Raw genomic sequence first — 24,053 nt, forward strand, 5'->3', positions numbered from 1 at the left:
GCAAATATTTAAAAGCAAGGCAATTAATGGTTAAAGCCACACCTCACTCTGATGCTACGCACGCACTCCACATCAGCAGTCTCTCTAAGCATGAAGCAATGCATTTTTCAGTACAACCTTAATGTCTAATTAAGGTATTATTAAATATACATAGGCTTGGCCAGCCTTCTGTTTGTATTTTTTTTTGTAATTTTGATGGATAATTGATGTTGATTTTAAGCATTTTTTCTATTTTTATTTATTTAAATTTTCACAGTTGTATAAAATTAGGGGTTTTAAGCATTTTTTTTATTATTTGTATCTATTTACATTTTTATAGTGGTAGGAAATAATCAGGGGGTCAGACAATAATTCAAACATGTTAAAGTTTTATATACAAGGGAGATTTAGGTTAGATAGTAGGGAAAAGTTTTTGACTCCATGTTGTTTGCAGTGTTGTTGTAGCTGGGCTGGTCCCAGGAGCTTAAATTCACAACTTTGCTAGATGCTAAAAATAATGCATTTAATAAAGACTCTGGATTTATGGTTTAGTCCAACAGTCTGTAATCCACTAGCCCTCCCCACCACCCCTGCTTTTTGTCCTATGACTGGAGGGGTGTTAACAGGCCACGTCACCTTGAATGATCTCTTACAATATGTGGTAACTACTTATGCTAAACAATTGGTCTCACCTTGTATTTAGCTGTGACCCTCTGAGTAGCTCGAAAATTTGTCTCTTTCATGAACAGGAGTTGGTCCAATCAAATATATTACCTCACCCGCCTTGTCTTTCTAACTAGGTAATTCAGCTCTGGACTAGGCTTCCAAGTGAGGTTGTAGAATCCCCATCATCAGAGGTGTTCAAGAACAGGTTGGACAAACACCTGTCAGGGATGGTCTAGGTACACTTGGTCCTGCCTCAGCACTGGGGGCTGGACTTGATGACCTCTTGAGGTCCCTTCCAGCCCCACATTTCTATGATTCCATGAAAACAAAAATTGTCAATGTTACATGTTAAAATATATACACTAAATATCCTTAAATCAAACTCTAATCAGGTCTTAAAAGCAACATTTTTCTTACATGGCCTATCTATGAATTTTCATGATTATTGATGGAAATAGTTTTAGTTGGTTTTTGTGTGCATGGTGAAATAGACATTCACTGATAAAAACTTAATCTGTCTAAGCCTAAATATATGTTAGTTTCATTAATAACCTCAAAATATAAATTACAGGTCACCTGGAAATGAAATATAGGTGAATGATAGATGCTAAAGCCAGAAGGAAACCTTGTGATCATATAGTCTGACCTGCATAACACAGGTCATAGGGACTTCTCTAAATTAATGAATGAATCAGTTATAACAGAGGGACACATTAATTATACTGATTGACCATTCTCAGATGTGCACCAACTTATGTACAATATTTTTACCATAAATTGATAGAAATCAGATCTTCTTATAAAACTATATGTACAACATGATTCTTGGGACACAGCAAATGAGCGTATTGTACGAACAATCGATAAGGCTAATGACTGATCATCTGTCCCCATTGAACACATTGAGCAATATCATTTGCAGAGCCATTGGCCATTATCTATGAAAACTCTTGGTGATCAGGGGAGGTCCTGAACAGTTGGAAAAAGACAAATATAATGACCATCTTTAAAACAGGGAAGAAGGAGAATCCGGGGAACTACAGGTCAGCTTCACCTCAGTCCTTGAAAAAATCATGGAGCAGGTCCTCAAGGAATCCATTTTGAAGCACTTGGAAGAGAGGACGGTGATCAGAAACAGTCAATATGGATTCACCAAGGGCAAGTCATGCCTGCCCAACTTGATTGCCTTCTATGATGAGATAACTGGCTGTGTGGATATGGAGAGAGCGGTGGACATGATATATCTTGACTTTAGCAAAGCTTTTGATATGGTCTCCCAAAGTATTCTTGCCAGTTAAAGAAGTATGGATTGGATGAATGTACTATAAGGTGGATAGAAAGCTAGCTTGATTGTCAGGCTCAACAGGTAGTGATCAATGGCTCGATGTCTAGTTGGCAGCCAGTATCAAATGGAGTGCCCTAGGGGTCGGTCCTAGGGCCAGTTTTGTTCAACGTCTTCATTAATGATTTGGATGATGGGATGGATTGCACCCTCAGCAAGTTTGCAGATGAAACTAAGCTTGGGGGAAGCAGTAGATACGCTGGAGGATAGGGATAGGGTCCAAAGTGACCTACACAAATTGGAGGATTTGGCCAAAGAAGTCTGATGAGGTTCAACAAGGACAAGTGCAGAGTCCTGCACTTAGGATGGAAGAATCCCATGCACTGCTACAGGATGGGGACCAACTGGCTAAGCAGCAGTTCTTCAGAAAAGGACCTGGGCATTACAGTGGATGAGAAGCTGGATATGAGTCAGCAGTGTACCCTTGTTGCCAAGAAGGCTAACGGCATATTGGGCTGCATTAGTAGAAGCATTGCCAGCAGATCGAGGGAAGTGATTATTCCCCTCTATTTGGTGCTGGTGAGGCCACATCTGGAATTTTGCATCCAGTTTTGCCCTCCCCCCCCTCCCCCAAACTACAGAAGGGATGTGGACAAATTGGAGAGAGTCCACCGGAGGGAAACAAAAATGTTTAAGGGGCTGGGGCACATGACTTATGAGGAGAGGCTGAGGGAATTGGGCTTATTTAGTCTGCAGAAGAGAAGAGTGAGGTGGGATTTGATAGTAGCCTTCAACTACCTGAAGGGAGGTTCCAAAGAGGATGGAGCTTGGCTGTTCCCAGTGGTGGCAGATGACAGATCAAGAAGCAATGGTCTCAAGTTGCAGTGGGGGAAGTGTAGGCTGGATATTAGGAAAAACTGTTTCACTAGGAGGGTGGTGAAGCACTGGAATGGGTTACCTCAGGAGGTGGTGGAATCGCCATCCTGAGAGATTTTTAAGGCCCAACTTCACAAAGCCCTGGCTGGGATGATTTAGTTGGTGTTGGTCCTCCTTTGAGCAGGGGGGTTGGACTAGATGACCTCCTGAGGTCTCTTCCAACCCTAATATTCCATGATTCTACGATTTAGATACTGAGATAATTATGTGTTTGTGCAACAGGGTCCTGGCCCATGACTGGCAGGGCTCCTAGCTGCTACGTTAGTACAAGTAATAAATAACAATGCTGCATAGAAATTGTCAGCACTACGCGGGTCAGAGTGAAGGCTCTCATGATGAAATATGAATTTTGTTGCACTTAGTAAGAATTCTGTCTCTCAGAAAGCGACTGTAGGATTTAACGGGTGCTTGATGGTTTCCTAGCTTCGAAGCGCTGGTGCTTTCTAAACGAAGGGGTTGCTGTTTGCATTGTGGCCACATAGCAACATTAGCTGCTTTTGGAGATGAAGCACTCTTTGAATGGAACAGCCATTAGAGGAGCACAAGGAATACACTGGCCTTATAGGGTTGCCAGTTTTGGATGGATGTATTCCTGGAGGTTTCATCACATGACATCTTTAATTAATGATTAATTTTTAATTCCTGGTGACTCCAAGACAATCCTGGAGGGTTAGCAACCCGAACTGGTCTTGTGAATGTGATCATGATGCTGATTCAATAGAGTATATAACTGCTGGACACAGTTACTAATAGCAGAGTAACTCTTTATCTCCAAAACAACGAGGAGTCTGGTGGCACCTTAAAGACTAACAGATTTATTTGGGTATAAGATTTTGTGAGTAAAAAAACCCACTTCAGATGCAGGCATTATTATACTGGCACATTAAGAATACAAAGGGACAAAGCCCAAGATTTTGGTGCTGAAAGCCAAATATTTGACTCCCCACCCCGCCCCGCTTAGTTCCATAGCAAACCAAGGTTTAAATAATAGAGCTAGGCCAGGGTGGAAATTTCCCATCATAACTGTTCTTTAGTAGAAAATTGGGGTTTTTAATAAATGATTTTTTGTGAAAAATGTCTGCAGGAAATGTAGATTTTTCATGGCAAATCTGAGCCCCTAAGCCCCAAAATATTTCATTTCTGAAATGCAACCATGATGCCTCTGGGGAGTTTTAGGTCGGATGCCTCATGTCCCTGTTCTCCTGTACAGACAGGGTTCTCTAGCTTGACTACATTTCCCATGGTGCACTGTGGCTGCCATGTTGTGCCACTTCCTTTACCATGAGGTGCACCATGGGAGATGTAGGCTGGGCTTCCTTCTTGGACTACAACTCCCATGAGGCATGTCTGAACCAAAATATTGGCCATCTAACAAAGCTTTCCCCACCTGCACATTCCCCCTTACTCTTGTCTGCCCAGCCCAGCACCAGCAGGGGGTGTCATGGTGAGACCCCAGTTCCCTGTCCTCCCTGGCCACAGGGAGATTCACCCTATGTGGGGCAGGAACTGTGGTGCGTGGCTGAGCTTGCTCATTTTCATTGGGCTGGGGCAGGGGGTTGGGGTGTAGGAGAGGCTAAGGGCTCCAGCTGGGGGTGTAGGCTCCAGGGTGGGGTCAGAAATGAGTCATTCAGAGTGCAGGATGGGGCTCTGGACTGGGGCAAGGGATTGGGATGGGTGAGGAGGGTGCAGGCTACAGGCAGTGCTTACTTCAGGCAGCTCCCAGGAAGTGGTGACATGTCCCTCCAGCTCCTAGGCAGAGGCACAGCTGCCCTGACAAAGGCATCCAAATGTGAATGCCCTCTGCCCAAACAGCTGTGTTAGTAGCTGTAAACCAGCCCAACTTTTGCCAGTAAAGCTTTCTAGTGTGGACAAGACCTTAGTCATGCAATAATCTTTAGGGCCCAACTCCAATGGGAGGTAAGTGCCTAAGCACCATTGAGGATCTGGGCTTAGGTGCCTTCTGTATGACCCTCTCTTGCCAAAGACCTGCACTCAGCTGCCTGCCTCCCTTTTGTCTCCTTCAGGGCCTCTGCTCAATCTCCCAGGACCAGGACCCATTTTGCAAGATCAACATTTAGCCCATCTGCAGATCACGGGTGTTTCCAGAACTCATAGATTCTGAGGCCTGGTCTACACTATATGGTTGGGTTGACGTAATCTGCCTTGCATCAACCTAGCTGAGGGAGTGTCTTCACTTAAATTTAGTTCCTGCCAATGTAAGTGCCTCTGTATGCCGATTTAGTAACACCACCGCACCTCCCCGAGTGGTATTGAGTCACAGTTGATGTAATTAGATTAATACAGTATCAGCGTATGTTGACCGTTACTGTGTATGTGCACCACTGACACAAGGAGCCACATGTGCACATACACAAATGATTTAACTCCAGTGGCTGTATGCCATCATAAGCTAGGTTGACATAATTTTGTAGTGTCCAGAGAGGAACCACTGATCATCTGCTCTGGTCTGTGTTATACAATTTTCCCAAAACCATTCCTAGAGTAGATCTTTTAGAAAAACATCCAATCTTGATTTAAAGCTTTCCAGTGATGGAGAATCCACCTCCACTCTTGGTAAATTGTTCCAGTGGTTAATTACTCTCACCACTAAAAATTGACATCTTATTTCCACTCAATGTATCTAGCTTCAGTTTCCATCACTAGATCAATCTAGCAGAGAGAGGTATAATATGAAGAGCCATTATTTGATCCCCATGTAGGTACTTACAGACAGTAATCAAGTCACCCCTTAACATTCTCTATATTAAGATAAATAGATTGAGCTCCTAGAGTCTGTCACTACAAGGCATGTTTTCTAAGCCTTTGATCATTCTCGTGGCTCTTCTCTGAGCCATCTCCAATTGATCAGCATCCTTCTTGAACTGTGAACACCAGAACGAGTCACAGTAATCGAGTAGTGGATGCACCAGTGCCAAATACAGAGGTAAAATAATCTCTCTATTTCTACTTAAGATTCCCCAGTTTACGCATCCCAGGATCACATAAGCTCTTTTGGCCACAGCACCACGCTGGGAGCTCATGTTCTGCTGATTATCCACCACAACCCTTAAATCACTTAGTATCACTATAGAGTCTAATGGTTCCTATTATGACCAAGCATGCATTGTTGTTATCGATTTGTATTTATTTGTATTAGTGTAGCACTTAGGAGAGCTAGTGTGACTGGAATTCTGGGGGAGCCAGCTGAGGTCACTCAATTAAGGTGAACTGCAAATAATGGGGCAGACAACTCCCAAAGCTGATGGATATTCCAATACTTAGATTTACCAAACCAGCACAAAACAGCTTCTGTAATACCTCACTGGTTACCCAGAAGTCCAAACAACACAGTTCCCTTAAAGTAACCCAGCCTCAGGCCTCCACTTAGTTACCCAAGTCAGATATGATGAGGATTAATGAAAATCTTATTCACCATAAAAAGAAAAAAGTTCTACCAATCCCAAAGGATCGGACACATCACCTGCCATGTTAATGAATATTCCAGATCTTACCTGAATACATGCTACAGCCAATTCTTATTAACTAAACTAAAATTTATTAAAAAAGAAAAGAGTATGGTTAAAAGAGCAGCATACATACAGACATGAATACAATTTTTGAGATTCAGATTCATAGTAGAGATTGTGAGCTTAGTAGTTGCAAAGAGTTTTTAGAATTTAGTCCATAGGTTATAATCCAATCATAGAATATCAGGGTTGGAAGGGACCTCAGAAGATCTAGTCCAACCCCCTGCTCTAAGCAGGAACAATCCCCAATTTTTGCCCCAGATCCCTAAATGGCCCCCTCAAGGGCTGAACTCACAACCCTGGGTTTAGCAGGCCAATGCTCAAACCACTGAGCTATCCCTCCCCCCAATATCAAATTCATGGTGTTCCAGCTTAACTGGGACCTCAGTCTTACAACTCAAACTTCCCCTGATGAAGCTTAAGCAGATCTGAGATGACAGGATCAGGACCCAAGGGTCTTTTATACTAGTATCCACTTGACTATACAGTCCTGTGGAAACAATGGGCAATCAGGGCAACTTTGAAGTAGGTCTACTTCCTAAGCATCCCTGGTAATTATTCACACAGATTAACATAAGGCAATTGCCTGTTTTTCCACCATTTACAGATGATTGGCTATACATTTCAAAGAGAGATGAATACAGCTATATCCCATTGTTTACAGTTCATTTAAATGGTTCTTTTGCTCTCTGAATTAACAGAATACAACATAGACAGGGACTGCTGATTACATTGTTGACCACTACCAATATAGATGTAAATACAGAAAAACACAAACATTATCTCCCCATATGTCTTTAAGGGTTGAATTTGAGTCAGTGTACAGAAATGTTTGCTGCCTTTCCAATTTCAAAGTCCCATTCCATTAATTTATATTTAAAGTTTGTATAAGTTTGCCTGTTTTTTGCACATTGTTTTTCTGCACTGTTTTTGCACTCAGTACATTTCTGTTTATGGAGCATAAAATTATATTTGTTTTAGTTCATCACACATACTGCCGAATGCACAGTGCTACTCAAAACACATAGTTGTTGTAAATATACAGCAAGCACCACACAACTCATAGGTTTTGGAAAAGTCATATTTATAGATGTACAGCAAGCACTAGATAGTTTCTTCTGCTCCAGGGCCAGAGGACAGCCCAGCACAGAACACTACTTTGGCTGACAGTTAAAGGGCTCTTTCAAAGCCTCCCTCACCTGGCATGGCTCCATGTTGAATTCTTCTAATGGCCTTTGTATCTCGCTGTTTGAAGTCATCAGAGAGCTGCTCCACCACCACCCTTGATTCTGGCAGCAGCTTTTCCCCCTTTGCCTCACAGATAGTGTACAGGACACAATAGACAGCTATAACCATTGGAATATTTTTCTCATTGATATCCAATCTAGTGAGTAAACACCACCAGCATCCTTTCAATCTGCCAAAAGCACATTCAGCTGTTATTCTGCACCTACTGAGTCAATAGCTGAATTTTCCTTGGTGTTGTCAGTGTACAGCTTCTTGAACCAAGGGTACGCTGGGTCCCCCAGGATCACTATTGGCATTTCAGCATCACCAAAGGTAATCCACCAGCTGGGAAAGAAAGTCCCTGCTTACATCTTTCTGAACAGTCCTGTGTTCTTAAAGATGCAGACATCATGCACGTTCCCTGACCAGCCAGCACCGATGTCCATGAAGTATCCCTGTTAATCCACCAATACTTGCAAAACCACAGAAAAGTTGATATATTCTGTTATTATACTCTGTGGTGAGGTGGTCTGGTGCCAAAATAGGGATATGCATGCTGTCTATTGCCCGACTGCAGTCTGGGAACCCCATTGCCGCAAATCCATCCACTGTGTCCTGCACATTGGTGAGAGGTGCAGTCAGGACCAGATTTAGGTGCAAGTGACCCAGGCGACTGTCTAGGCTTAGGGGGTGCCAGGCTTGGGATGCTGTTTTTGTTGTTAGTGACTGTGATGGCGTTCACTCACCACTGTGGTGGCTCCAGCTGGCTGTCCTGGGGATTAGCTCCTCTCGTGGTGCCTCGCTGCCATCACTTTTGTGACGCACCACTCCCAGAACTGCAGCAACCTCTTCAGTGACTCTGTGCTCCCCCCTTCCAGGGACAGTATCGCAGTCCCTCAGTCCAACCACTTCCTCAGTGGGAGTTGGGGCTGGGGGGACCCAGGCCCGCCCTCTACTCCAGGTTTCAGCCCAGGGACCCTGTAGATGGCCACCACTTGCTGTATCCCTTCCAACTCCTCTGTAGGCCTCCCTGGGCCACTTCCCTGCAGCAGCCTCTTTGCCCTTCCCTCAGGGCCTCAGCCTGAAGATTCCTGCAGCCCACCAGGAGCTGCCTTTAGCTCCCTGGGTCTCTGCCTGCAGCACTGCTATGTCCAGGGTGCTTGCTGCCCTCCACCTGCAAGGTAGCCAGTCCTCCTCTCTTTTCAGGCTCCAGGGAGTGACTGAAGCTGCTCTGTACAGCAGCTCTTCTTATATGGGCCTGCCCAGCACTGATTGGCTACTCCTATAAACCCTTCTCTAATTGGCTGCCTCCTGAGCAGCCTCCCTAGGGCTCTATTAAGCCCCTATGGACCAGAGGCCCCATCACAGTGACAAAGGGAAAATAGAATGTTTGAAGTAAAATGTTTCAGGTATTCTGTATGTAGATTAATTTTTCACCAACCTCCTAGAATGTTTTGGACCTTTGTTGAATCTTGTGGAAGCTTTTAGAGTTTCTGAGAACTACATTTTCCTTGAACCTCCTTAAATGTTGTCAGCCATGCCCTTGTGGCTATATAAGGGGCAGAGCGTTGCCTGTCAGTCAATGAGATATAAGAATTAAGTGAAGTGAGAGCCCAGCTGCAAGATTGTGAACCTTGTTTTATTGTGTAAGTGTACTTGTGTTTTGACTTGAAGAATGTAAATAGCAATTAATAAAGGACATATTTAATGAGATGCCAGCACCTCATGTAACAGACCGTGGACCCAGTGGCGCAGCACCTCCTGCTGGTCATCTAGGAATTAGCTCTTTTCCAACCTCAGAGCACCCTCTGCTGGCCAGAGACCCGCTTGCCTCAGGTCCCATGTCCCTCCCAGGCCCCGGTGCCCCTTACCTTGGGGTGCTGCCCCACAACAGTCCCCACACTCTGGGTCTCCCCTCCCAAGGGAACCCCCAACCCTCTACACCCACCTTGTCTCAGTGGCTACTGCCAGTCATCATCATCTAGCCCCCTCTCACTGGGGCAGACTACAGTCTGTAAAGGCCGCTCATCATTGGCAAGGAGGTTGGACCAGCTGTCTCTACCTATTCCCAGGCTGTATCTCTGCAGCCCCAGTACCTCTGTAGGCCCTCAACAATGCCTTCAGCCTGGGGAGTTGCCAGGCTAGAGCTCCCAAGCACTGCTCCAGTTCAGGTACCCTCCTCTCAGGGTATGTCTACACTACGGAATAAGGTCGAATTTATAGAAGTCTTTTTTTTAGAAATCGGTTTTATATATTCGAGTGTGTGTGTCCCCACAGAAAATGCTCTAAGTGCATTAAGTGCAATAACTCGGCGGAGTGCTTCCACAGTACCGAGGCTAGAGTCGACTTCCGGAGCGTTGCACTGTGGATAGCTATCCCACAGTTCCCGCAGTCTCCGCTGCCCATTGGAATTCTGGGTTGAGATCCCAATGCCTGATGGGGCTAAAACATTGTCGCGGGTGGTTCTGGGTACATATCGTCAGGCCCCCGTTCCCTCCCTCCCTCCGTGAAAGCAAGGGCAGACAATCGTTTCGCGCCTTTTTTCCTGAGTTACCTGTGCAGACGCCATACCACGGCAAGCATGGAGCCCACTCAGGTAACCGTCACCCTATGTCTCCTGGGTGCTGGCAGACGCGGTACGGCATTGCTACACAGTAGCAGCAACCCCTTGCCTTGTGGCAGCAGACGGTACAGTATGACTGGTAGCTGTCATCGTCATGTCCGAGGTGCTCCTGGCCACGTCGGCTGGGAGCGCCTGGACAGACATGGGCGCAGGGACTACATTTGAAGTGACTTGACCAGGTCATTCTCTTTAGTCCTGCAGTCAATCCTATTGAACCGTCTTATGGTGAGCAGGCAGGCGATACGGATTGCTAGCAGTCGTACTGTACCATTTTCTGCCGGGCAGGCAAGAGATGGGGATGGCTAGCAGTCGTACTGTACCATCTTCTGCCGGGCAGCCATGAGATGTGGATGGCATGCAGTCCTTCTACACCGTCTGCTGCCAGCCAAAGATGTAAAAGATAGATGGAGTGGATCAAAACAAGAAACAGACCAGATTTGTTCTGTATTCATTTACTTCCCCCCCACCCCCGTCTAGGGGACTCATTCTTCTAGGTCACACTGCAGTCACTCACGGAGAAAGTGCAGCGAGGTAAATCTAGCCATATATCAATCAGAGGCCAGGCTAACCTTCTTGTTCCAATAAGAACAATAACTTAGGTGCACCATTTCTTATTGGAACCCTCCGTGAAGTCCTGCCTGAAATACTCCTTGATGTAAAGACACCCGCTTTGTTGATTTTAGCTCCCTGAAGCCAACCCTGTAAGCCGTGTCCTCAGTCGCCCCTCCCTGCGTCAGAGCAACGGCAAACACTCGTGCATCTGAGAGTGCTGTCCAGAGCAGTCACGATGGAGCACTCTGATGGGGGCTAAAACATTGTCGCTGGTGGCTCTGGGTACGTATCGTCAGACCCCCGTTCCCTCCCTCCCTCCGTGAAAGCAAGGGCAGACAATCGTTTCGCGCCTTTTTTCCTGAGTTACCTGTGCAGACGCCATACCATGGCAAGCATGGAGCCCGCTCAGGTAACCGTCACCGTATGTCTCCTGGGTGCTGGCAGATCTGGCTATCTTAGCACCAGAGTACCAAGCCGCCGAGTACATAAACCGCAAGGGGTACTTTTCGATAGTGCTGCAAGCTCTGGTGGATCACAAGGGACGTTTCACCAACATCAACGTGGGATGGCCGGGAAAGGTACATGATGCTCGCATCTTCAGGAACTCTGGTCTGTTTCAAAAGCTGCAGGAAGGGACTTTCTTCCCAGACCAGAAAATAACTGTTGGGGATGTTGAAATGCCTATATGTATCCTTGGGGACCCAGCCTACCCCTTAATGCCATGGCTCATGAAGCCGTACACAGGCAGCCTGGACAGTAGTCAGGAGCTGTTCAACTACAGCTGAGCAAGTGCAGAATGGTGGTAGAATGTGCATTTGGACGTTTAAAGGCACGCTGGCGCAGTTTACTGACTCGCTTAGACCTCAGCGAAACCAATATTCCCACTGTTATTACTGCTTGCTGTGTGCTCCACAATATCTGTGAGAGTAAGGGGGAGACGTTTATGGCAGGGTGGGAGGTTGAGGCAAATCGCCTGGCTGCTGGTTACGCGCAGCCAGATACCAGGGCGGTTAGAAGAGCACAGGAGGGCGTAGTACGCATCAGAGAAGCTTTGAAAACCAGTTTATTGACTGGCCAGGCTATGGTGTGAAAGTTCTGTTTGTTTCTCCTTGATGAAACCCCCCACCCCTTGGTTCACTCTACTTCCCTGTAAGCTAACCACCTGTCCCTCCTCCCTTCAATCACCGCTTGCAGAGGCAATAAAGTCATTGTTGCTTCACATTCATGCATTCTTTATTCATTCATCACACAAATAGGGGGATGACTACCAAGGTAGCCCAGGAGGGGTGGTGGAGGAGGGAAGGAAAATGCCACACAGCACTTTAAGCACAGCACTTTAAAAGTTTACAACTTTAAAATTTATTGAATGACAGCCTTCTTTTTTTTGGGCAATCCTCTGTGGTGGAGTGGCTGGTTGGCCGGAGGCCCCCCCTCCGCGTTCTTGGGCGTCTGGGTGTGGAGGCTATGGAACTTGGGGAGGCGGGCGGTTGGTTACACAGGGGCTGTAGTGGCAGTCTGTGCTGCAGCTGCCTTTGCTGCAGCTCAACCATGCACTGGAGCATACTGGTTTGGTCCTCCAGCAGCCGCAGCATTGAATCCTGCCTCCTCTCATCACGCTGCCGCCACATTTGAGCTTCAGCCCTCTCTTCAGCCTGCCACTTACTCTCTTCAGCCCGCCACCTCTCCTCCCGGTCATTTTGTGCTTTTCTGCACTCTGACATTATTTGCCTCCACGCATTTGTCTGTGTTCTGTCAGTGTGGGAGGACAGCATGAGCTCGGAGAACATTTCATCGCGAGTGCATTTTTTTTTTCTTTCTAAGCTTCACTAGCCTCTGGGAAGGAGAAGATCCTGTGATCATTGAAACACATGCAGCTGATGGAGAAAAAAAAAAGGGACAGCGGTATTTAAAAAGACACATTTTATAAAACAGTGGCTACACTCTTTCAGGGTAAACCTTGCTGTTAACATTACATACATAGCACATGTGCTTTCGTTACAAGGTCGCATTTTGCCTCCCCCCACCGCGTGGCTATCCCCTCAACCTTCCCCCCTCCCTGTGGCTAACAGCGGGGAACATTTCTGTTTAGCCACAGGCAAACAGCCCAGCAGGAATGGGCTCCTCTGAGTGTCCCCTGAAGAAAAGCACTCTATTTCAACCAGGTGACCATGAATTATATCTCACTCTCCTGAGGATAACTCAGAGAGATAAAGAACGGATGTTGTTTGAATGCCAGCAAACATACACTGCAATGCTTTGTTCTACAATGATTCCCGAGTACGTGTTACTGGCCTGGAGTGGTAAAGTGTCCTACCATGAAGGACGCAATAAGGCTGCCCTCCCCAGAAACCTTTTGCAAAGGCTTTAGGAGTACATCTAGGAGAACCGCGAATGCCAGGGCAAAGTAATCCTTTCACATGCTTGCTTTTAAACCATGTATAGTATTTTAAAAGGTACACTCACCAGAGGTCCCTTCTCCACCTGCTGGGTCCAAGAGGCAGCCTTGGGTGGGTTCGGGGGGTACTGGCTCCAGGTCCAGGGTGAGAAACAGTTCCTGGCTGTCGGGAAAACCGGTTTCTCCGCTTGCTTGCTGTGAGCTATCTACAACCTCATCATCATCATCATCTTCTTCGTCCCCAAAACCTGCTTCCGTATTGCCTCCATCTCCATTGAAGGAGTCAAACAACACGGCTGGGGTAGTGGTGGCTGAACCCCCTAAAATGGCATGCAGCTCATCATAGAAGCGGCATGTTTGGGGCTCTGACCCGGAGCGGCCGTTCGCCTCTCTGGTTTTCTGGTAGGCTTGCCTCAGCTCCTTCAGTTTCATGTGGCACTGCTTTGGGTCCCTGTTATGGCCTCTGTCCTTCATGCCCTGGGAGATTTTGACAAAGGTTTTGGCATTTCGAAAACTGGAACGGAGTTCTGATTCCCCAAACAGTGATCAGATCCCGTACCTCCCGTTCGGTCCATGCTGGAGCTCTTTTGCGATTCTGGGACTCCATCATGGTCACCTGTGCTGATGAGCTCTGCATGGTCACCTGCAGCTTGCCACGCTGGCCAAACAGGAAATGAGATTCAAAAGTTCGCGGTTCTTTTCCTGTCTACCTGGCCAGTGCATCTGAGTTGAGAGTGCTGTCCAGAGCGGTCACAATGGAGCACTCTGGGATAGCTCCCGGAGGCCAATACCATCGAATTGTGTCCACAGTACCCCAAATTCGAGCCGGCAAGGCCGATTTAAGCGCTAATCCACTTGTCAGGGGTGGAGTAAGGAAATCGATTTTAAGAGCCCTTTAAGTCGAAATAAAGGGCTTCATCGTGTGGACGGGTGCAGGTTTACATCGATTTAATGCTGCTAAATTCGACCTAAAGTCCTAGTGTAGACCAGGGCTCAGGCAGCTAGATTCTTCTCACTCCAGGGCTAGATTGAGACTCTGCTCACTCCTAGCCCTCTTATCGCGGCCAGCTGGGCCCTGATTGAGCAGGCCACACCTTTGGTCAGCTACTCCCTCAGCTGCTCTCACTCCTTATCCCAGCCACAGCCCTCTCCAGGGCTGCTTTCAACCCCTGTTCTTCAGGAATGGGGCAGCTACCCCACTGCAGGGAGAGGTCAGTCTGCTTGGGCTGCCCTGCTGGCTGGGCCTCCTCTCTGGCTGCTGCTGGCTGGAACCCTCTCCTTCCCTGGGCTGTTGCTGCTTCTGCTGGCTGGAGTCTCCCGCACTCCCCCAGCTGCGTTTGGCTGGTGGGGCCTTTCCCTGCTGTCCTCCCCAGCGTCCCTGTGTTAGTTTGCCTCTCCCACCCTGCACCCTGCCCCTCCCACTACTTGCTTTGACCCTTCGGGAGTTCCCCTTCTGTTAGTTTGTCTCTCCCGCCCCAGCCCTTCTGTGTTTGCTACCTGACCCGCCCCAAACTTTAAATTTTAGTTTGGTTGCCTGCCCCACCCTTCCTGTTGTAGTTCCCATTTGTGATTTGCCTAGCTTTCCCTTTTTCCCACTGTCCTCCCTTGCTCCCTCTGGTTCAGTTCCTTATCCCTGTATGCCCATGCCCCCTCCATAAGCACTTGTGCCCCTTTCAGTTGCCCCCCCACCCACTGTTCACAGCCTTCCTAATAGAATTGTAATCCCTCCCCTTCCCAGTGCAGCCGGAGGAGCCAGTATCCCTGTCCCATAACTGTGCCCCCACCCCCTTTTTTGCCCCTGCCGACACCCTCCTCCCCTGCCTGCAGCCTAGCAGGGAGGAGTGGTTGCTTTTTCCCTTTCCCCTGCCCTTGGGATGCCCTCCTCTCCTGCCTACAGCTCAGCAGGGAGGAGTGGGTGGTCTCTCCCCTCCCACAGGACCCTCCTTCCCTACTTACAGTTTAGCAGGAAGGTGTGGTTACTTGTTCCCTTGCTCCCCCTTCCCCATTCCATCTCCTGCAGTGCCCCCCCTTCCCTGAATAGAGTTTAGCAGGGAGGAGTAGTCGCCCACTCCCCACCCCATCCCCCCACCCCTCCTGTTAGCGCTCTCCTCCCCTGCGTGTTGCCTAGCGGGAAGGAGTGGCTGCCCATCGCCCCAACCCCATATTAAGGTCTCCTCCTGTCTTTTGCCATCATGGAGGAGGACCCTGCCCCTGCTGACATCGTGGTTGCCCCCTTGCCACCACCCCTGCCTGCTCCTCAGCCACCACTAGCCCAGACTCCGCTGCTGCCATGACCGCCCCTTCCACTGGCAAAAAGGGCCAGGGGAATAAAAAGGGCAAAGGCCCTGCCTGGAAAACAGAATCTCCTGCCAGCAGGGCTGTCCTTCCTGCCATGGCTCTGACACCTGCCGCGGCCCCTCCTTCCCTAGCCATTCCCTCCACCAGCTCTGGGGGCACTCCATCCCTAGCGCCCAGAGCATATGCCCAGGTGGCCGCCGCCCTGCCACGCACCACTGTGCCATCTGCCCCAACTGCCATCTCCAGTAACATCTCTGGCGGCCGGTCCCTTCCCCTCGCTGACCAGGAGGCAAGGCGTCTGCTGCCTCCTGGTGCCCACCTTGCCCCACGTCAAAACATACATGTGGGCGCTGGCAAGGTTGGAGGGGCCCACGGCCAGCATGGCGGCCTCCAAGATGTATGATAAAGTTGTGTTCTTCCTAGCATTGGAGGCCACCGCTCAGGAGGCGGTAGAGAAGGGCCTGGCAATGGGGGGGCGTATTCGTCCCCCTAGAACACCTGGAGGACTTGGGCATACGGGTGGTATTGACCTCCATCTCACCCTTCCTGCCCAACACTGCCCTGTTGCCTGTCCTGTCCACCCTGGGGAAATCCATCTCCGTCATCAGCCCTCTCCCGCTGGGCTGCAAGGACCCTGCCCTCCGTCATGTCCTGTCTTTTCTCCGGGAGGTGCAGATTCAAGTGCCACTGGTGACGCGTGGCGCTTGAGGGGTCCTTCCTGGTGCCCAATACCGGGTCCATTATTCAACGGGGGAGGCCCGGTGCTTCCTCTACTGGGCGATGGGGCATGTCTGGAGGTACTGCCCTCTGGCCTGGCTGGAGGGACGCCCGGGACCCCCGAGATGCAGGAGGGCACCGGCACAGTCACCGCCGGCAATCCTGTCAGCCTGGCTGCCGCTGCCTATCCTCCCGTGCCCCAGAACCCTTGCCCCCTGGCCCTGCCCACCAGCCCTCCACCTCCACCTTGGAGGGCTCAGTGCTCATCCAGGGGAAGCATGGCGCCCGCAAATCGCGGGCATGATCCCTCCCCTCCGACGAAGAGGGAGAGGAGGCCCCCTGAAAGATGCTGCGGGCGGCTGACGTCACTACGTCTTCCACTGCACCCCTGGAAGGAGCCCAGCAGGAGAGTTTGCCATGGAAGCCATGGCAGCGGACGGAGACGCCACTGCCTCCCTTGCTGAGTCCCCCCCCGAGGATGCCTCTGCAGAAGTTCCCAAAGCCTCTATACCACCTGTGCCCCCTGCTGCCGCCAATACTGGGGCAATCGTTGCCCCTGTGACTGGCGGGAGGTCGCCGGAGCCGCGGGGACTGAATTCACCTCAATATTTGACGAGATTGGGGCCCTGGGTCTGACCCCGGTCACCCAGGGGGAGGATGACCCTCTGCCAGCGGGCCTCGATCTGGGAGGCGGCTTACTCCCTCCGCCCCCTCCTCCCCCCTGCCCCTTACCCCCAACTGTTGTCCCCGCTCTGGTGCTTGGGGCGCCCCTGGCCCTTTCTTTCTTCCTTCCCGGCAGTGGATGGCACCTTGTCCAAGGCCGCCGAGCCCCTCGGGGCAACAGCTGAGGCCGAGTGGCCAGGCCTTAGGCCTGTGGGCACACCCTCCACCGCCCAGACAGAGCGGTTGGCCTCCCCTTCGGAGGGGTGCCCCCACTGTAGATCCCATCGTACCTGGCGCCGTGGCTGCAGGTAACGCTCTTGTCATGATGCCCGTGCCTGGCATCGGAGAAGGCCCACCTTCTGCCCCGACCCTTTAGTCCATAACCCTGGCCGAGAGAAGCCGCACCCTGGCAGCTCGGCTGCCGGGGATCATGAACCCACCTCTGTCCCCGCTCCTGCCCCTATCCCTGCTCCTAATCCTGCTCCAGCCCCCTCTCCTGCCCCAGCCCCAATATCAGTCCTTGTCACTGCTCCCACCCCTTGTTCTGCCCTAGTCCCCGTTCCTGACTTTGATCCAGTTCCTGCCCCTCTCCCGTCCCAGCCCCCACATCGGTCCCTGCCCCTGCTCCCACTCCTTATCCTGACTCAGTCTCTGCTCCTGCCCCTGATCCTTTTTTGCCCCCCTCTCCCGTCCCAACCCCAGGCTCAGCCCCTGCTCCTGCTCCCGCCTCTTCTCCTGCCCTAGCCGTTGTTCCTGCTCCCACCCCTCCTTCTGCCCAACTCTGAGTCCACGTGCTGGCTTTGCCGGGCTTGGGCCACTGCAGCAGCTTGGCAGGGAGGAGCCACCTTCCACAGGCACCGGAGACCCAGAGTGTCCTGCTTGCGGCCGCAGCGAGCCCCAGCCATGGAGGAGCTGGCGTGGCGCAGGGGGGCAGCAGCCCTGCAAAGGCAGCAGCGCCGCTAGTGGGAAGCAGCCACTCCCCCTGCCCCTCCTGCCCAGGCTGTGGCCCGGCACCCCCTCTGGGGGCTCCTGCAGGCTGCAGCGGACACATGCGGGCACCGGCCCCCATGCGCTCTCCCCTCCCCTTGGGTTACCATATTTCAACGATCAAAAAAGAGGACAGGGGAGAGCCCCGCCCCTATTCACTCCCTTGCACTTCCCACCCCATGACTGCATCTCATGCCTTCCAGTCGGCGGAGTCTCCTTCTGCTCCCTTCCCTCAGAGAGCAGAAGGAGACTCCGCTGACTGGAAGGCATGAGATGCACTGTCCTAGGGTTGGGGGTTCCACGACCGCCGCTCCCAAGAGAAGGAGGCGGGTGTTGGTGGTCGGGGACTCTTTCCTCAGTGGGACTGAGTCATCTATCTGCCGCCCCGACCGGGAAAACCGAGAAGTCTGCTGCTTGCCAGGAGCTAAGATTCGTGATGTGACGGAGAGACTGCCGAGACACATCAAGCCCTCGGATCGCTACCCCTTCCTGCTTCTCCACGTGGGCACCAATGATACTGCCAAGAATGACCTTGAGCAGATCACTGCAGACTACGTGGCTCTGGGAAGAAGGAAAAAGGAGTTTGAGGCGCAAGTGGTCTTCTCGTCCATCCTCCCCGTGGAAGGAAAAGTCCTGGGTAGAGACTGTCAAATCGTGGAAGTCAACGAATGGCTACGCAGGTAGTGTCGGAGAGAAGGCTTTGGATTCTTTGACCATGGGATGGTGTTTCAAGGAGGAGTGCTAAGCAGAGACGGGCTCCACCTAACAAAGAGAGGGAAGAGCAGCTTCGCAAGCAGGCTGGCTAACCTAGTGAGGAGGGCTTTAAACTAGGTTCACCAGGGGAAGGAGACCAAAGCCCTGAGGTAAGTGGGGAAGTGGGATACCAGGTGGAACAACGAGCAGGAGCGCGTGAGAGGGGAGGGCTCCTGCCTCATACTGAGAAAGAGGGGTAATCAGCGGGTTATCTCAAGTGCCTATACACAAATGCACGAAGCCTGGGAAACAAGCAGGGAGAATTGGAAGTCCTGGCACAGTCAAGGAATTATGATGTGATTGGAATAACAGAGACTTGGTGGGATAACTCACATGACTGGAGTACTGTCATGGATGGATATAAGCTGTTCAGGAAGGACAGGCAGGGCAGAAAAGGTGGGGGAGTTGCACTGTATGTAAGAGAGCAGTATGACTGCTCAGAGCTCAAATATGAAACTGCAGAAAAACCTGAGTGTCTCTGGATTAAGTTTAGAAGTGTGAGCAACAAGGGTGATGTCGTGGTGGGAGTCTGCTATAGACCACGAGACCAGGGGGATGAGGTGGACGAGGCTTTTTTCCAGCAACTCACGGAAGTTACTAGATCGCAGGCCCTGGTTCTCATGGGAGACTTCAATCACCCTGATATCTGTTGGGAGAGCAATACAGCGGTGCACAGACAATCCAGGAAGGTTTTGGAAAATGTAGGGGACAATTTTCTGGTGCAAGTGCTGGAGGAACCAACTAGGGGCAGAGCTCTTCTTCACCTGCTGCTCACAAACCGGGAAGAATTAGTAGGGGAAGCTAAAGTGGATGGGAACCTGGGAGGCAGTGACCATGAGATGGTCGAGTTCAAGATCCTGACACAAGGAAGAAAGGAAAGCAGCAGAATACGGACCCTGGACTTCAGAAAAGCAGACTTTGACTCCCTCAGGGAACTGATGGGCAAGATCCCCTGGGAGAATAACATGAGGGGGAAAGGAGTCCAGGAGAGCTGGCTGTATTTTAAAGATTCCTTAATGAGGTTACAGGGACAAACCATCCCGATGTGTAGAAAGAATAGTAAATATGGCAGGCAACCAGCTTGGCTTAACAGTGAAATCCTTGCTGATCTCAAATACAAAAAAGAAGCATACAAGAAGTGGAAGATTGGACAAATGACCAGGTATGAGTATAAAAATATTGTTCGGGGATGCAGGAGTGAAATCAGGAAGGCCAAATCACACCTGGAGTTGCAGCTAGCAAGAGATGTTAAGAGTAACAAGAAGGGTTTCTTCAGGTATGTTAGCAACAAGAAGAAAGTCAAGGAAGAAGAAAGTGTGGGCCCCTTACTGAAAGAAGGAGGCAACCTAGTGACAGAGGATGTGGAAAAAGCTAATGTACTCAATGCTTTTTTTGCCTCTGTCTTCACAAACAAGGTCAGCTCCCAGACTGCTGCACTGGGCAGCACAGCATGGGGAGGAGGTGACCAGACCTCTGTGGAGAAAGAAGTGGTTCGGGACTATTTAGAAAAGCTGGATGTGCACAAGTCCATGGGGCCAGATGTGCTGCATCCGAGAGTGCTAAAGGAGTTGGCGGGTGTGATTGCAGAGCCATTGGCCATTATCTTTGAAAACTCATGGCGATCGGGGGAACTCCCGGACGACTGGAAAAAGGGTAATGTAGTGCCCATCTTTAAAAAAGGGAAGAAGGAGGATCCTGGGAACTACAGGTCAGTCAGCCTCACCTCAGTCCCTGGAAAAATCATGGAGCAGGTCCTCAAGGAATCAATTCTGAAGCACTTAGAGGAGAGGAAAGTGATCAGGAACAGTCAGCATGGATTCACCAAGGGCAAGTCATGCTTGACTAATCTAATTGCCTTCTATGACGAGATAACTGGCTCTGTGGATGAAGGGAAAGCAGTAGAGGTGTTGTTCTTTGACTTTAGCAAAGCTTTTGACATGGTCTCCCACAGTATTCTTGCCAGCAAGTTAAAGAAGTATGGGCTGGATGAATGGACTATAAGGTGGATAGAAAGCTGGCTAGATTGTCGGGCTCAACGGGTAGTGATCAATGGCTCCATGACTCGTTGGCGGCCGGTATCAAGTGGAGTGCCCCAGGGGTCGGTCCTGGGGCCGGTTTTGTTCAATATCTTCATAAATGATCTGGAGGATGGTGTGGATTGCACCCTCAGCAAGTTTGCAGATGACAATAAACTGAGAGGAGAGGTAGATACGCTGGAGGGTAGGGATAGGATACAGAGGGACCTAGACAAATTGGAGGATTGGGCTAAAAGAAATCTGATGAGGTTCAACAAGGACAAGTGCAGAGTCCTGCACTTAGGACGGAAGAATCCAATGCACCGCTACAGACTAGGGACTGAATGGCTCATCAGCAGTTCTGCAGAAAAGGACCTAGGGGTTACAGTGGACGAGAAGCTGGATATGAGTCAACAGTGTGCCTTTGTTGCCAAGAAGGCTAATGGCACTTTGGGATGTATAAGTAGGGGCACTGCCAGCAGATCAAGGGACGTGATCATTCCCCTCTATTCGACACTGGTGAGGCCTCATCTGGAGTACTGTGTCCAGTTTTGGGCCCCACACTACAAGAAGGATGTGGAAAAATTGGAAAGAGTCCAGCGGAGGGCAACAAAAATGATTAGGGGACTGGAACACATGACTCATGAGGAGAGGCTGAGGGATCTGGGATTGTTTAGTCTGCGGAAGAGAAGAATGAGGGGCGATTGGATAGCTGCTTTCAACTACCTGAAAGGGGGTTCCAAAGAGGATGGATCTAGGCTGTTCTCAGTGGTAGCAGATGACAGAACAAGGAATAATGGTCTCAAGTTGCTGTGGGGGAGATTTAGGTTGGATGTTAGGAAATACTTTTTCACTAAGAGGGTGGTGAAACACTGGAATGTGTTACCTAGGGAGGTGTTGGAATCTCCTTCCTTAGAAGTTTTTAAGGTCAGGCTTGACAAAGCCCTGGCTGGGATGATTTAGTTGGGGATTGGTCCTGCTTTGAGCAGGGGGTTGGACTAGATGACCTCCTGAGGTCCCTTCCAACCCTGATATTCTTTGATTCTATGATTCTATGACTGCCCCCCTCAGAACCTCCAACCCCGCCCCTTGTCCCCTGACTGCCCCCTCCTGAGACCCTCCCCACCCTAACTGCCCCCCTAGGAACCTACCCCCTACCTGTCCTTTGACTGTCCCTACCCTTATCCACACCCCCGCCCTGTGACAGGAACCCCAGAACTCCCGACCGATCCAACCCTCCCCCTGCTCCCTGACTGCCTCCCCGGCCAGGACTCTCCTTATCATGCCCATGCCGGTCAGACGCTATCTCCACCTGGAGGCAAAACACGCTGCTGGGCTGCTGTGCACACAGCCCCTCCCCTGCAGAGTGCTGAGGCAGTGGGAGGGGCGGCGGCTGCTCACACGCCCGAGAGCTGCAGAACCCGAGCGCCGTGAGGGCGGAGCTGGGGGGCGCATGGGGGCCATCACCTGCATGCATTCGCTGCAGCCTGTAGGAGCCCCTGCGGGGGGTGGCGCTGGGCCGCAGCCTGGGCAGGAGGGGCAGGGGGCATGGCTGCACCCTGCTAGTGGCACCACCGCCTTTGCAGGGCTGCTGCCCCCGTGCGCTGCGCCAGCTCCTCCATGGCTGGAGCTCACCGCCTCCGCAAGCCGATGCCCTGGCTCTCCGGTGCCTCCGAAAGGCGGCTCCTCCCTGCCGAGCCAGGGCACTGCTTTTTGGCAACCCCAACCACTTGGCGCCCTAGGCAACTGCCTAGTTCACCTAGTGGTTGCACCGGCCCTGGGGCCGGGGCAGGGGTTTGGGGTGCAGGAGGGAGTGTGGGGTATGGGAAGGGGTGCGGTGTGCAGGAATGGTCTCAGGGCAAGGGATGGGGCAGAGGAGGGGTGCGGAGTGTATGAGGGGGCTCAGGGAAGGGGGTTGGGGTGCAGGAGCGGTGCAGACTGCAGGAGGGAGCTCAGGGCAGGGGGTTTGGGGTGCAACAGGGAGCTCACAGCAGAGAGTTGGGGTGCACTGGGTGCAGGGTGCAGCAGAGGGCTCAGGGCAGGAGTGCAGGTAGGGGGCTCAGGGCAGGGAGTTGGGGGGCAGAGTGCCGGAAGGGTTCTGGCTCTGGCCCGGTGCCGCTTACCTAACATGGCTCCGGGGTGGCAGTGGCGCGCACCGGGGCCAGGGCAGGCTCCCTGCATGCCTGCCCTGGCCCCACATGGCACCACTCCAGGAAGCCACCAGAACCATGTCCCTGCGCGGCCCCTGGGGGAGGGGGGTGGGCACAGGGATCTGCACACTGCCCTTGCCACGCCTCCAGGTACCTTCCCCGAAGCTCCCATTGGCCACGGTTCCCCCTTCCTGGCCAATGGGAGCTGTGGGGGGTGGTGCCTGAAGGCAAGGGCAATGCACAAAGCCCTCTGCCCCCCTACAGGAGCCCCGGGGATGTGCTGTTGGCTGCTTCTGAGAGTGGCCTGGGGCCTGCGGCACCACGGCAGGCAATCCTGCGGGCCAACCCAAGCTTGCCAACCCCTAGCATGGACAGAAGGGTGAAGGTGCAGGCTGGAAAGGGCAGTGAAAGTGGGAGACCGAGAGAGGGATGACATTTAAAAAGGAAAATTAAAAAAAATCATTTTGTTCTAAGCAAGGAAGGGGGCATTAATCTGCCCCTTATAAGAGGTGAATCTGGGCGTGGCTGGGACTCAGCCCTACTCCCTGTCTAGCCATGCAGGGTCTGCTTCCCTGCAGCCCCTCCTGGCTAGTCAAGGCTGTGGCCCCACTGAAAGCACTCAGGTTTTGGGAGGTGGCCCCGAGTGCCTGAACCCCACCAGCAGGCATGTGCAGATGAGCAGAATACGGGTGGAGAGAAACCGCTAGGCCAAGTGCTCCTGGCCTGGGATTTTGAGAGTCAAGTCACTGCCTATTTGGAAGCTAAGGGTCAGATTGGAGGGAGGGGAATAGTGTGTATGTGGGGGGTCTATTCAAGCTCCACCCACAACTCCAAGCTCCACCCAGTATCCCAGTGTAGCTTTGTCCTCAGCAGTGAAATAATTAACACTGTCACTAGGTTCCAGAGCTAACACTCCATGAACTCTGTCCCTCTTAACTCCCTGCACAAAGGGGCCTGACTCAGGGGTTCTGGGTGGGGGAAGCCTCTTCCATCCCCTAAATCCACTAACCCAGGGGCATGGTGCTGAGTGGACCCTATGCCAGGGCCCCTTGCACGAGGCTGTGGGGCGTGGAAAGGGGCTTTGGTCAGACTGGCCCCTCTCCCCAGCTCCACTGCGTCTCACAGCCTGCAGGGCTCAGGCACACAGAACCCCTTTCCTCCGCCTGCGGCCACAAGGATTAAGCCCCTACCAACAGTCTGGTTGCCTTGGCAACAGGGGCGTGGTGCCTTGGTGATTGTGGCATTGCCAGGTTGTTGCTAGGGGCGTGCCCTGGTTGCCCAGG

General features: G+C 51.2%; 1 protein-coding gene across 4 annotated transcripts in view; it reads left to right on the forward strand.

The window, feature by feature from the left end:
* Positions 1-11,533, forward strand: part of SSH3 (slingshot protein phosphatase 3) — a 47,380-nt gene extending 35,847 nt beyond the window's left edge. For 3 of the 4 annotated variants that reach the window (XM_073346831.1, XM_073346833.1, XM_073346836.1), the window contains one exon: positions 4,888-11,532. In XM_073346831.1, the coding sequence (XP_073202932.1) occupies positions 4,888-4,978 (91 nt within the window). In that variant the 3' untranslated portion in view covers positions 4,979-11,532. Of the gene's footprint in view, positions 1-4,887 lie in introns of all 4 variants that reach the window. The other variant, XM_073346835.1, reaches the window with a different exon arrangement.
* Positions 11,534-24,053: the final 12,520 nt, after the last annotated feature.

This window comes from Lepidochelys kempii, chromosome 6, assembly GCF_965140265.1.
Source record: "Lepidochelys kempii isolate rLepKem1 chromosome 6, rLepKem1.hap2, whole genome shotgun sequence".
Lineage (NCBI taxonomy): Eukaryota > Metazoa > Chordata > Testudines > Cheloniidae > Lepidochelys > Lepidochelys kempii.